The sequence below is a fragment of the Rhea pennata genome, chromosome 20 (assembly GCF_028389875.1).
Source record: "Rhea pennata isolate bPtePen1 chromosome 20, bPtePen1.pri, whole genome shotgun sequence".
Lineage (NCBI taxonomy): Eukaryota > Metazoa > Chordata > Aves > Rheiformes > Rheidae > Rhea > Rhea pennata.
In genome coordinates, this window is record NC_084682.1 from 4,794,811 (window position 1) to 4,807,405 (window position 12,595).

The window sequence follows — 12,595 nt, forward strand, 5'->3', positions numbered from 1 at the left end:
ACACGCTGCAGATTCTTCCCAGCAACTCTCCATATAGTGGATCGATTGCAGATAATGGTGGCTGTGAAATGTTTCCTCACTGACTGTTCAGACTGACAACAGGCTGATGAGTGCTGCTCTGACTGCAAAAAGGATTTGTGCAAAAACCTGGTCACTGAGCTACAGGCCAGAAGAGGCCAAAGTGAAACGGAGGATAATTTGGTGTGCAAAAATTTTTCACTAATTGCCTTAATAAACTTGTTTGGTGGGACACTGTCTGAATTGGTCTGAAGTCAGTGGAAGCACATGCTAAAAATAAAAATGTGCACAACTATTATCAGATCAAGGTACTAAGAGTCTTGTCGGCAAGCCATCGTGCAGGAACACCCTCAAACAGCAACCATGTATGCAGCAAGCCAGGCGGTAGAGCCACCTCCTGCAATAAATCACCATCAACAAAAGCAGGCATGGACTGCGAGGCAACTAAAGCTGACTACACACTGCGAAACATGAACAGACAGCGAGGAACCAACAGATTTTCATAGCTCTGAGCATTCCAGTAAAACCCTTCTTCACTCTCTTAGGCATAACATTATTAGGCAAAAAACTGTCAAAGTAAATTTACTCACCAAAGGCTGCCCAATTAATGTATAACAAATATTGAATCTCCTCTATGTTTCTACCTAGAGACATCAAGAGGTGCTTTAATGTAAATAACAGCTGAATGTATTTAAATGATTTATTGAGATTAAATAACCTGGTGATACATTAGCTCCTTTTACATAGCCAGGCAGCCTCTTTACTGGCATAATCATGACCAATTAGCCAATTAGCCCAGCTCCCATCCACTGCTGTCTGCCGTAGACGTGTGGAAGCACCAACACTATGGCCACGGGCTCTCCAGTGTCTTCACTGTCCTCTACCCCGTAAGCAGCCCTGTTGCCTGTGGCCCCTCCACACTGATGGTTGGCCAGGTCCGTTTTTTTTTTTTTTTTTTTTTTTTTTTTCTTTTTTCCTGGACGAGCTTCACGGCAGCTGTCAAAATGACCGTGTTACACCTCAGCGCAGGGTGCTCGGCGGCTCTGCGTTCTCCAGGCACTACGCTTCTGCCTGATAGGATGAGCTTTTTTTTTTTTTTTCCCCTTTAAACCAGCGCTCATTGCTTTTCCACTGCTCTTTGATAGAGCTGGCTACAAGCCAAGACACCCGGGCAGGCACTGCTAAGCACAGCTGGACCAAAGTCACGCTGCCAGGGTGCAGCCAGCGCGGCCTCTCTGGTGGAGGGGTTTGGCTCCTGAATGGCAGGAACTGAGTCATGTCCTGCACGTATCTGGCATCTCCCCACGAGCCCTGCAGTGACCCTCTGAGCTCTCAGGCTTTGCTGCCTGTGAGCTCCTGTCAAACCAGAGGCACACAGTAGCAGCCAAGTCATAATTCAGTATTTGGGAGTATTACACATGGGGAACAGGCAGCAACAGCCTGGAGGAACTCTTACTCCCAAAGAAGGACTTCCTGTGATGCCACACAGCATCTCTACCGGTGCTTGGAGGAGTAGGCTGGTGGCCCTGAGCATGATGCTTGCCTGGGCCCTGGCAGGTAAGTTACTAAGTAAATAAACCTGAGGGTAGCGAACGGCAGTGCCAATAGCAAATCGTTTGTTTTATTGAGCATCCGAGAGGTGTTGCTAAACAAAAGGGCGGTCCCCGAGCTAAGGAACAGCGTCAGCACTTGCCACCATGTGCCCGTCAGTGCTGCGGAGCCTCCGTTGTGCCGGGCAGCATTCGACCGCGCAGACCTTGGCAGGAGGTGACAAAGGCTTGCAGTGCCTTTGCTCGCTGTGGCCACCCTATTCCCAGTTCTTTCCTTCCCCCTGCTACTGGGCTGTCGTGGGAAATCACGTAAATGAGCTATAGCATCCCCATCGTGTTCTTAAGAACTGCAGCTGGTAGCTGGCACATCTGCCGTGTGGGACCTGGCTCTTCACATGGCCTGAAACAGGAGCACCATCTCCCCACGCGTTTGCGCTATCCTCCAGCCGTGCTGGGGCCTGCATAAAATTCCTGCGGCTTCTAGCAATAAGGAGATGCTATGAGCAGTCCTGCAGCTTCCACCGGGCCTTCATCTCCCCAGCAGCCCTCAGAAGGCCGCAAGGCTCTGAGGCTGTGTTTGTGAAAGCCCCACAGAGACACCAAGTATTCGACTGCTTCCCCTGTGTTTTGCATACGCAACCCAATGCTTAAGTGCCAGCATTAACATTTCCATCAGCAAAACTCTCACCTCCCAGCACCCCCCAGGCCCGTGGAGCAAGGTGCACTGGAACAGGGACATCTGTGTGCCCCTTGCTGGCACAGCAGTGCTGGATAGAGGTGAGTGTGGCTGTATCACCAACGCTGCAGTCTGGCAGCAGCAATACTGTAGCTGTACCAGCGCGCCCGCCTGACATGGTTGCTGTACTGCTCTGCACAGGAAGTTTGTGCCAGTTCTCCCTGCTGCCACTTCCCAGCACTGAAGCAGTTTTTGATGACCCTTAAACTCACAGGTGTCTTGTGCTGCTGCCACGTTAGATGGGCCCAGTGCCGAGCCACAACGCGACAGCAGCGCAAGGGCTACTGCAGCCAGCTTGGGCCTCTGCACTTCGGGTGCGCGAAGCTGCAGTGCAGGTGCTGGGGCTTCCTGGTCCCAGCCGCGCTCCCTGTTCCGTCTCCCCATCTTTGCCCCATCCCAGACTGCCGGACATAGGGTGGCGAGCACATGGAGAGCTTGCAGAACACAAACTGTGCAGGTGCTCTGGTACAAACAAGCAGTGACAATTTATATGGTTCTATTTAAAGCATGCAGCAAAATACACAGACACCTCCATTCACGAGAGGAGAGAGTTGTGTCCTTGTCATTTACTTGCAGCTGTACATAATGTCTTGCTCTTTTTCTTTGCTATATAACAGCATGAAATGGGTACCACTGCTGCTGTTTGCTCCACAGCCATGGAAAGGAGATCACGTATCAGCTGAGATCTCCTGGCAGGCCATTTTAAATGAATCATAAATTACACCTTGGAGGCAAAAAAAAATACAAAAAAAAAAAAAAAAAAAGCTGTGCTATTTTACCAGGAAGGAGTTGGCGGTGAAAGAGATAAATCTGATTAGTGGTTACAATATCAGCTAAGGAAGGAGGACATCTGGGTTTCTCCATATCCAGTTGTAGACAAATCACTTCCTCTCTGCATCTGTCCCCATTGTACACACGGGAAAGCCGCAGCGTCCCCCGCTCGCGCCCCCGGCCTTCCTGTCCTTCCTGCGCAGGGGCAGGCGGCTGGGGGGGCTGCAGCGAACGCGCCAGCGCCCGGCGCTCAGGTGGGCGCCCGCCTGCGGCCAGCACGGGCTGCGCAGGGGGCAGGACGCCTCCCGGCACCGGCCGGTCCTGGCTGCCGGCAGCATTTGAGACCCAAGACGCAGCCGCAGCTCAGCCCCTTCTCAGCCCCTGGCCCGGGGATGGGGGACAGCCCTGAGCAACGCACTGCCAACGTACAGGAAGACTCTGGCTCGCTGCCATCAGGTTAACACCTATCATCAAGAGAAGCTGAATGGCAAGAGCAGAGCGCTTGCATGGCAACAGCCCTTCCCAGCGCAGGGCTAGTGCCGGGGGCGCAGACCCGCAGGCCACCACTGCGCAGCGGCTGCTGCTGCTGCGCAGCCCTGGGTAGTGACATGTAACCGTGAAGACCCGGCGTTCGCAGCACGGAGCCAGGCTGGAGGCTGCTGTTCAAGGGCTGTATTTAAAAGGAGGCTCATATGTGGGGGCTGTTCCGACCTTTGAGCCTCGACGCTCGGAGAATCCAGCCTTGCCCTGGCTCCCGTCCTCGCAGGGAGAGGAACCAACCGGCTGCACCTCACTCGCTGCTGCTAAGTTTCCATTCCCGCTTGAGGCAGGTCACAGGTTGCAATACTTCCTTTTTAGATTTTTTTCAGGATCACTAAGAGGCACTTAAAGACTGGAAGGTGTTAACTGTCATCCAGGCTTTCTGCCTGTATGCTAGGGTTTGGCTTCGTCTGAAAAAAAAAAAAGCTGGAAGTTTCTGAACGACTAAGCAGTGAAGCTGAGCCTTGCGTGCAGCCACGGCCCCTGCCCCAGCCCGGGAGCAGAACCGCAGCGGGGAGGGGGAGGGCGCAGCGGCCGGCCCGTGCGCTGCCTTAGCCCACTGCAGCCCAAGCAAAGCAACCGCTCGCGGGACCAAGTGGGACTTCCCTCGGCCAAGCTGTTTGCTCTCTCGGACGCAGTTCTGCCTGGGAGCAGAGACACAGCGAAGCAGCCTGATGCGACAGAGCGAGAAAGGCACCAACGGCAACACACAAACCAGGACCAACGGGCTCCGCTAAAGAGGAGCCCTCAGGCGGTTGTCAGCCACGTGCTGCCCCCAGAGAAAGGGGGAAGGGGGCTGCCTTGGCCAGTCGGGGCAAATCCATTTGCAGTCCAAGGTTAACTGTTCCCCAGTTATGAAAAATCCAAATTATTCGTCCCAGGACAAAACCCACTTGTGTTTCACACTCAACCCTGATGATACATAAAGCAATTTTAGAAAGCCAGTTACATCCATGTGCTCATCCTGCCTGTGAACTGCTGCTTTGCAGGGGTTCAGGCAGAGCAGCTCGGAGGCGAAGGCTGCCCTCTACAGCTCCTGGCTCCGGCGGCCGGCCCGGCGCCCAGCGCGAGCTGCTCCCGGCACCGGCCTCGCGCGCAGGCCCCCGCGCTGCTCTGCGCGGGTTGGAAGGCGAGCTGCCGCTTTCAGCGTGGCACGGAGTCAGGGCAGAGGAAAGGCTGCTGTGTTCAACAGCATTGCAGACTTGAGGCTGCCGAGGAACGCGCTGGAGATCAGCTGTGCAGGCCTGCGCCCCGGGGCAGCCCGGCGGCACAGAGACGGCTGCAGCCGAGCACCAAAATGAGACTTCCCGATTGTCCTAAATGAACAAGAAGGTAACTGCCAGGCTGCTGGTCTCCCCCCCGGACATGCAAACCAAAGAGCGAGGATGGCTGCGAACTCCCCGGCCCACGGCCCAACACCGGCTAACACACGAGTCGCCAGAGTTACAGCTGCTGTTCAAGGGACCGCTTGGAGCCTGAAGGGCATCGGGGTTTGCAGGACTGGAAATGGGGAAGGGAGAGATGCAGGAGGCTACAGACGCAGCCCAGAGCACCCTGCGGAACTGCATGTATTTGAGTGACTGGAGTATTCAGGCACGCTGAAATTCGGACTGGTTTGACACAGGAAGTGGGGCCGGAGGGGAGTGCCAGTGCCGACATGCAGTGCCCGGTGGCAGTGCCCGGTGGAGGCAGCAGCGGAGCCGCAGCCCGCGTGCCGGGCTGTGCACCGAGCCGGGCCGCACGGAGCACGCTGCGTTGCAGCTAAACGTGGTTACCGCAGACAGGAGCGGAGGAGGCTGCACCGACACGCTCTGGTCCATCTGCCCGGCTGCTCCCGCCAGGGCCCCGCAGCTCCCACTGCCGCTGCTGGTGGTGCTCAGCACCCGCCCGCCTTGCTGGCGCCGAGCCCCTGCCCGCCCGCTCCGCTCCTCCGGCCCTCTGCCCACGGCCGGGAGCGGGGCCTGCCCTAGGGCCACGGACACGCGCCCGGGCACTTGCGGGTTATTTGTGGCTCCTGCCCAGGCCCGACGTCGGCAATAGGCTTCGGGAGCTAATCCGCTCCGGAGCGTGCACAACCCCCCCGAGCCTGTCCGACTTCGCAGAGCCGCGAGAGCAGATGGACCAGCGGGGACCGGCACATCTGGAGTTACTAATTCCTGGCATCTTGCTGAGCCTGTATTATCAGAGTAGCAGCCTCACCGGCCTCTGCTAGCGACTGCCCAGGGGAGCCACGGGCCAGGGCACAACAGCGCTAAAGGGCTCCTCACCATGCTCACCGTGGTGCTCATCACCAGGACAAAGAGCAAATTAATAAAAAACAAGAACAAACCTGTTAATTAACAAAGTAAAAACTTCTAACTGAATTAAAAGACAGGTCAGTGTCAAGATTTTGTGGTTTAAGTTTTTTTTTTTTTTCTTTTTTTGCAGAGCAGTTCAAAGGTTTTAATTCTGAAGCAAATTTCTGTTAGGTTTAAAACCTGCCTTTTTCTCACTTCAAAATTAACCTTCTTTTTTTTTTTTAAAGAGACAGAGTTGACCAAAACTGAAAAAAATCCACCAAGCCCACAGGTTGGTTCTGGCTCAGCCCGGAGATCTGTGCCCCCAGCCGCCAGCCCGCGAACGACGCTAGCCAACAGCCCGGTGCCCGCGCGCTGCTCCGGCTCCCGCTCCCTGACGCCGCTGCTCCCGCCCGGCCAGCGCCCTCCAGCTTCAACGTGGGGCAAAGGTCTCAAAGACACTTCTGGGGGGGGGGGGTTAAAACTGGTATCAAAGTAGTGCCCAAGGGCCCTAATTTCAGTGTGTTGCTTTTCCAACAAGGTGTTTCTCTTCCTGCCTGGGCAGCTGCTGGGCAGTCAGCACCGACGCACCAGGCAGGACGCGCTGCCCTTTGCCAAAAAAGACAGCGAGGGAAACGGGCCCTTGGAATGGGGGAAAAGCATAAGGATTTGGAACACACATCTGAAAGAAATAAGGCTGCTCAGAACCAAAACTAGCAGCTGTTTCCCCCCTCCCTTTCTCACCGTGGGGGCACATGCGGTTATTACAGCTTTCGCTGCTGCGCACCCGCGCCCGGAGCCGCCGCGGAGCCCAGAGGGAAGGGCGACTCGGCGAGGCGTGCGGCCAGGCGAGCGGGGCGCGCTCCGCGCCCACGCGGCACCAACCCCTCCTGCGCTGTGCCCGGGTCACACTCGGCTGCCACCAGCTTCCTTGCGCACGTGACACTCGGTTGCCCAAGCCAGCGCTGCGGCCGTCCTGGCCGCAGGACTCGGGCGCCGTTTGCCAGCCTTGCTGCGCGGCCGGGAAGCTTGGCAGGCGCCGGCGCCGGGCGCACGGGGCTCGAGTGCCTGCCTGCTCTGGAAGACTTTGCCTGCTGTGCCGCTTGTGGGCTCGGCTTCAGGCACCACGCGCCGTCGCCACACACTAACAGCGCGACGCACGAGTTCAGGCGAGGCGTAACGGAAGGATTTCCCTTCAGAAAGGAAAGGAAGGGAGGGTAAAAGAAGGCAGCGTGGCTGCAGTTCTCCACCTGCCGCTGAGGCCTAGCTGCAACATAGAAGATGGGAGAGGAAGGCCAAGGCTCTGAAGAGGAATTTCTCTCCCCAGTGGCTCCAGCCCTCCCTCCTTTCATAAATACCCAATGATTTGCTTTGCTGAAGAACAAACTGTGACTTGAGAGGAATTCAGGAACAGTTCTTTGCTGAGAAACAAACAGGGAACCCCCTCCTGCAGCAGGGGCACAGCACGGGGCCACGGGAGCACAGCGTCCGCCAGCCCAGCTGAAAGGGCCAGTGCCGCTGAAAGGGTCAGGTAAGAGCAACAGCCGGGCCTGGATAAATACCCCCAAGAGGGCAGCAGAGAAGAGCTGGATCGTCTTCAGCAGGTCAAAGATAAGAGAGGCAGCAGCTCATCCGGGAGATCGGCAGCGCAAGAAGCCGAGAACGGTGCCCTGCAACGCCATTAAATCACCGTGCTCGAACTGCGGTTCTCCAGGCTACAGGAGGGCAAGCGGGAAGGGGGGGCACGTTCACAGAGACCTCGCTCCAGTTCCTGACACAAGGGTACCAGGAACACCGGTCCTGCACTTCTGCTCGGGATAAAATTGAAGACTGGAGAGAACTAACTCCAGGAAGAAACAACAAGCATCAGATCAGCTCAAATCATGCCCTGCAGGGAGCTGGGGCTAATTTCCCTCCACACACCTCCGCTGGGGTGGTTGCCGGGTAGGCAGTGGAAGCACAGCGGTCACTGTGCTGCAAGAGATTTCCAGGAGGGCACACTGTAAAGTTGGGCAGAGTGCTTAATTCTCCTCTGTTCTCTAAGCACAGATACTCTTCTGCCTTCCCTGATTCCTGACACATTCACTCCAGGCTTCTATCCTTACGGTTATTAGCCATACATAAGGATACTGGTTAATGCAAATAAAAGGGGAAGATTTTATTACACCTACAAAGTTTCTTCGGCTCACTGTTACAGGGCTGTGGGGTGAAATCCACCTCTGGAGAAAGCCATTGAGCAAAAGCCTGCACCACTCACGTGCTAGACACTCCGCAGGGCTGATTTCCTGCTGCTGAAAGGTGCTGAATTGCCTGGCTTTGGCACTGCATGCGGAGGAGGTCTTGCGGGGAAGCGCGTGTTCAGAGGAGGGGATCGGGCCGGCAGACGAGCGCAGAGACGACGCTGCGGACCTGGGACAACACAGAACCGGGCACTCAGGGGCTGCGGCGCTGGCCCGGCAAGGAGCACCGGGCTCCGGGTGGAGCGCAGAAAGCGAGGTAGGGGCAGAGCACGTTGGAGGAGGAGAAGTGGCGTCCTGGTGTGAGGGCCGGGAGAGAAAGGATGCGGGGAAGGGCTCAGGGCAGCAGCTGCGCGAGCTGGACCGGGGCGGGGGGAGCAGGGGGAGGGGTTCTCGACAAACAGTAAAATTGACAAAAATAAACAAAAATCAGTTTCAAGGGACATAAAGTATGCATGACTTCAGGTCAAATCCAGAAAATATTTATAGCCAGAAGAGGGAGGATTCTCAAACGTCATTTTTACATTTTATAAGACTTTCTTTTTTTTTTTTTTTCCTACATGAGAATTTGTTAGTTCCTTTCCAGACAGGACGCCTCCATTTCAAAAAGCATCATAGCAACACTGGAAGGGTTAAGCAACACACAAACAAAATCTGCCAGGTTGAGATGGATCAGTTTGTTTCACTAAAACCTCCAAAAAAATGCTGTTTCAGTTTGACGGAAACAATTTTCCTCTTCCCCAGGGGATTTTTTGTTCCAGCCACAGAATTGAAAAATCCATCATTATCCAGGCGCTAATGCAGATCCGTGCAGTGCCCCCGCAAGCCCGCCGGCCCCGCACGCGCTCCAACAGCCCGGTCCCTGCGGCGCGCTCGGCTCGCAGTCCCTCCGCACAGGTTCCCCCGGGAGCCGGGCCTGGACCCGTGTGACAGGGACACTTGTCTGCCCTGAGACAGTACGCTGGTTGCTGTGGCTGTTAGACAGGTCAGGCTGTGGGCTCGGTCTAGACCATTTCCTTAAGGTTGAACGCTTCATGGCTTGTTACCAACCTCTTCACTGATCTCCAGAGAAAGCATTCTAGTGATACAGAAAGTTTTTCTAAAAGTCATCACTCCTGCAAACAGACCACCAGCTTTCCCTTTCCACGGGGAGATTTCCAAATCCCCTTCCAGAAACAGTGCCTGCAGCTACCCAGAACAGGTGGGCAAGTTCCTCCCACCTCGCCCCGGGCCGCAGCCAGCAGGTACCTGGCGGGTAACGCTGTTTCCCGAGATAACTCTAACCAGACTTCGGCTGCAAAACTCCAGTGCGGTGCACAAGGGTTTTGCCGGCCAAGTTTTATAACATCCTCCCGCTGCCTTCCCTATCCTCTTCTGATGTCGGGCGTACAAATAACAAGTCTTTCAGCACCAGTCCCTCAGGCTCCTGTTCCTGAAGCGATGACCTGTCCATTGCCCTGCAGTCCTAGCAGCTAGAAACCCACCAGCCTTTAAAGTGCTTTTGCTTACTAGCTCACCTCTGAACGCACTGAAACAGGCCTTAAAGCCAAGATGAAGTTTAATCCAAACCTCAAACTTCAGAGCAGACCAGGATTGGACTCCTGGATCTCATTTTATAGCTGAAGGGGCTGGATGTGTCCAGCTAGGAAGCAGGCACAGGAATAGAGACATCTGTGCAAATGGAATAACAGATCTAGCTTAAGATGGGGTGAAAAAAACGATGTTGCAAAAGCACCCTGAAGCAAGGCAGACATGTCCTGGCATTTTATCCCACACAGGTGCATAAACTGGCCAAAGGTCTAGCAAATGCACTGGAAAGCAGGAGTGTGAAAAAAAGAGGGGGGGGGAAGGGGGGGGGGAAGAGTGGAGGAAATGCTTTCTTTTTGTCAGTTGTCAAAACCACTTCCCTTCTGCATACTTATCCCTGCGCGAAGCACATCTGCTCTGCTGCTCTCATTGTAGATTCAACTAGAGTAGAAACTAAACTCAAAAAAGTTCAACTTCCTCAGCCAAGCACTGCAAAACACATTCATGGTACAAAGGAAGAGAGTTGTAATTAACAGCTCACGCTTGAACATCTTGCTTGTGATGGATGGGGTGATTAAAATGAAACTTAAAAAAACTCAGCCCACTTCATGGCCGCTGCTGTGCCGTCAGACCCTATTCCAAGGAAGCCCCGAACCGACAGAATCATCACCAAAGCGTTATCTGGAGCTAGTGCGCGTTTCTGAGTCCCGCCCCGGTAGCTGGAAGGCAAGCAGCCAGTGTCAGAGATGCTGGCAGCAGCGTGAACTCTTCTCTCCTGGCTGCCTCCTAGGAGCAGGGCTGCAGAGCTGCTCTCGGTCGCTCTTTGTACCCTGGAATTTCCATGCTGTGGGTGCCCATGACACACGCAGCCACTCAGCAATACATGCATTTCCATTACCACTTTTTGTCACCTGCCTGATGAGTAATTAATATTTGCATAATGTATGGGGGCTCTCATGCAGGGTGCTAGAACAGGGCTAAGGGTTTTTTCCTTAAAGTCATTTTAGGGTGAATGTATTGCTCATGTAAGGGAGGTGCCACAGATGAGCAGAACATGCAGCTTACACAGTTACACCTGTGGTCTCTACCCCAAATCTGCCCTGTTTCCCACCCACAGATCCCACTTCTGATCAGTCCCCTGAGCAGTCCTGGGCTCCCCAGGGGTTTCCAGGGACCTATTCTTGGGGAGGGACAAGGGACACACGAATATGACTAACAGATTTGGGCCACCGAAACCCCAAATCCAGAGCTTTGGTGCACTTCAGATTGAGGAAGCTGCACCAACTCACTTTTAAAGCATCTGTAAAATATATTTAGTACATTTTGCCCAGTATATTGTAATGTCTCATGAATGAAAAGGAAACCAATTTATGTCTTTGATACTGGGTTTGTATGAAAGTATTAACTGTAAATTTTTGAAAACTGAGGTATGAATCCTTTCTCATTCCATCTCCCTCTTTCCCAGTGTATGTACAGAGCTGACACCTTGTGAGGTTTACTAATTTACACATTCACTCGTGGTAAGCACTGAAAAGGAAAAGGTACCTATGCAAGCATAGAAACATGCTTTCAGCATTTTTAAATGTATCATCTTGCATTTTCACTCTGTTCAACGTATTTCCTTTAAGCACTGAAAGACAGCCTGTTTAGACCCTAGACCATGTTGAAAATACGAAGTATATACAATATCATATAAAGACCCATTTAAGATGACTCTTAGCCTTTCTAGAAGTATTGCTCACTAAGAGACAAGAACTCTTAAGGAACAATCTGCAAAATGACTTCTTTAATAGGCTGGGAAGTAGGAAGGAAAAAGTAGTTGCTTTTGTATTTAATTATCTGGGAGATGCCTGGTTACCACAAAAATGGGGGCTATATAAATACCTACATAGATTAGCTAGAATTATCCTTAGCTCACTACCGCATTGCTGTGTAGCCCCTCAGGAAGTCATTGATCCTCCCAAGACAAATATCCTCAATAAATTGAGCTCCCAAGTACACTTTGAAGTGACAGGAGACTGAAAACCTTATCCCAGTCCTGCAGCAAGTGACTCCAAAATCTCTGACATTTTAATTATCATCACTTGTGAGCAACCTCTCACGGTAACAGTGGGGACTAGAATTCCCGAGTGCTTAAGCAAGGAAAGTTGCAGCCTTGGCTGTCAGGGAACTGGGCAATCTGCACACACTCCAGGCTCTTACCTCAGAGGGATCTTAATAGCCAGGTACCTGTCGATGGCCACTGCCAGCAGGCTGAAAATGGAGCTTTGGGTCAGCACCAGCACGAAGCAGGCGAAGAAGAGGCAGCTGTGAAAATCCACCTGGAAGCCGATGCTGATGGTGATGGCAAAAGGGATGGCCAACAAACCCACAGCAATATCAGCCACTGCCAGCGACACCAGGAAATAGTTGGTTGCGTTCTTCAAGGTACTGTTGATGGCCACAGCCCAGCACACCAGGACGTTACCAGCGATAGACAGCACAGCGATGATCAGTTCCAGCACAATATAGGTGGTTTTCATAGTGTCCATGGCGAGAGCTCAGGGCAAAGAGCTAGAGCTGTTCATGAGAAAAAGGTACTTTCCACAGGGCGCCTGTCCACAGGTACCAACAGGCCACGGGGCAGCGCTTCCCGGAGAGAAACACCCATGTCCGGGCTCACGGCCGCCGCCCGCCCGGCCGCCGCGGCGTGGGGGGCCGGAGAGGCGCGGCGAGCCCCGGGCCGCGGCCCCGCGCTGCCCGCCCCGCCCGGCCCCCGGGGGCATCCGCGGCCGCCGGCGGCTGCGCTCCCGCGGGGCGCCGCGCCGCCTCTGCCCCGCCGCGCCGCGCCGCGCGATCAGCGCCCGCCCGCCGCGGAGCCCGCCCGCCGCGGGGCCATGCGCGCCCCGCCGCGCCGCGCCGCACCGCGCTGCGCTGGGATGCTGCGCTGCGCTGCGCTGC

The 12,595-nt window shown here is 54.4% G+C and overlaps 2 protein-coding genes across 3 annotated transcripts in view; one reads left to right on the plus strand and one right to left on the minus strand.

Annotated features, from left to right (window-relative positions):
* Positions 1–252, plus strand: part of ZSWIM7 (zinc finger SWIM-type containing 7) — a 20,560-nt gene extending 20,308 nt beyond the window's left edge. For both annotated transcript variants that reach the window (XM_062592770.1, XM_062592772.1), the window contains one exon: positions 1–252. Coding sequence is in view for 1 of the 2 variants with exons in the window: in XM_062592772.1 (XP_062448756.1) it covers positions 1–96 (96 nt within the window). In the remaining variant the exon portion in view is untranslated.
* Positions 1–12,330, minus strand: part of ADORA2B (adenosine A2b receptor) — a 19,121-nt gene extending 6,791 nt beyond the window's left edge. The window contains exon 1 of the mRNA XM_062592768.1: positions 11,858–12,330. Coding sequence (XP_062448752.1) covers positions 11,858–12,186 — 329 coding nt within the window. The 5' untranslated portion in view covers positions 12,187–12,330. The remainder of the gene's footprint in view (positions 1–11,857) is intronic.
* Between the last annotated feature and the right edge of the window lie 265 nt (positions 12,331–12,595).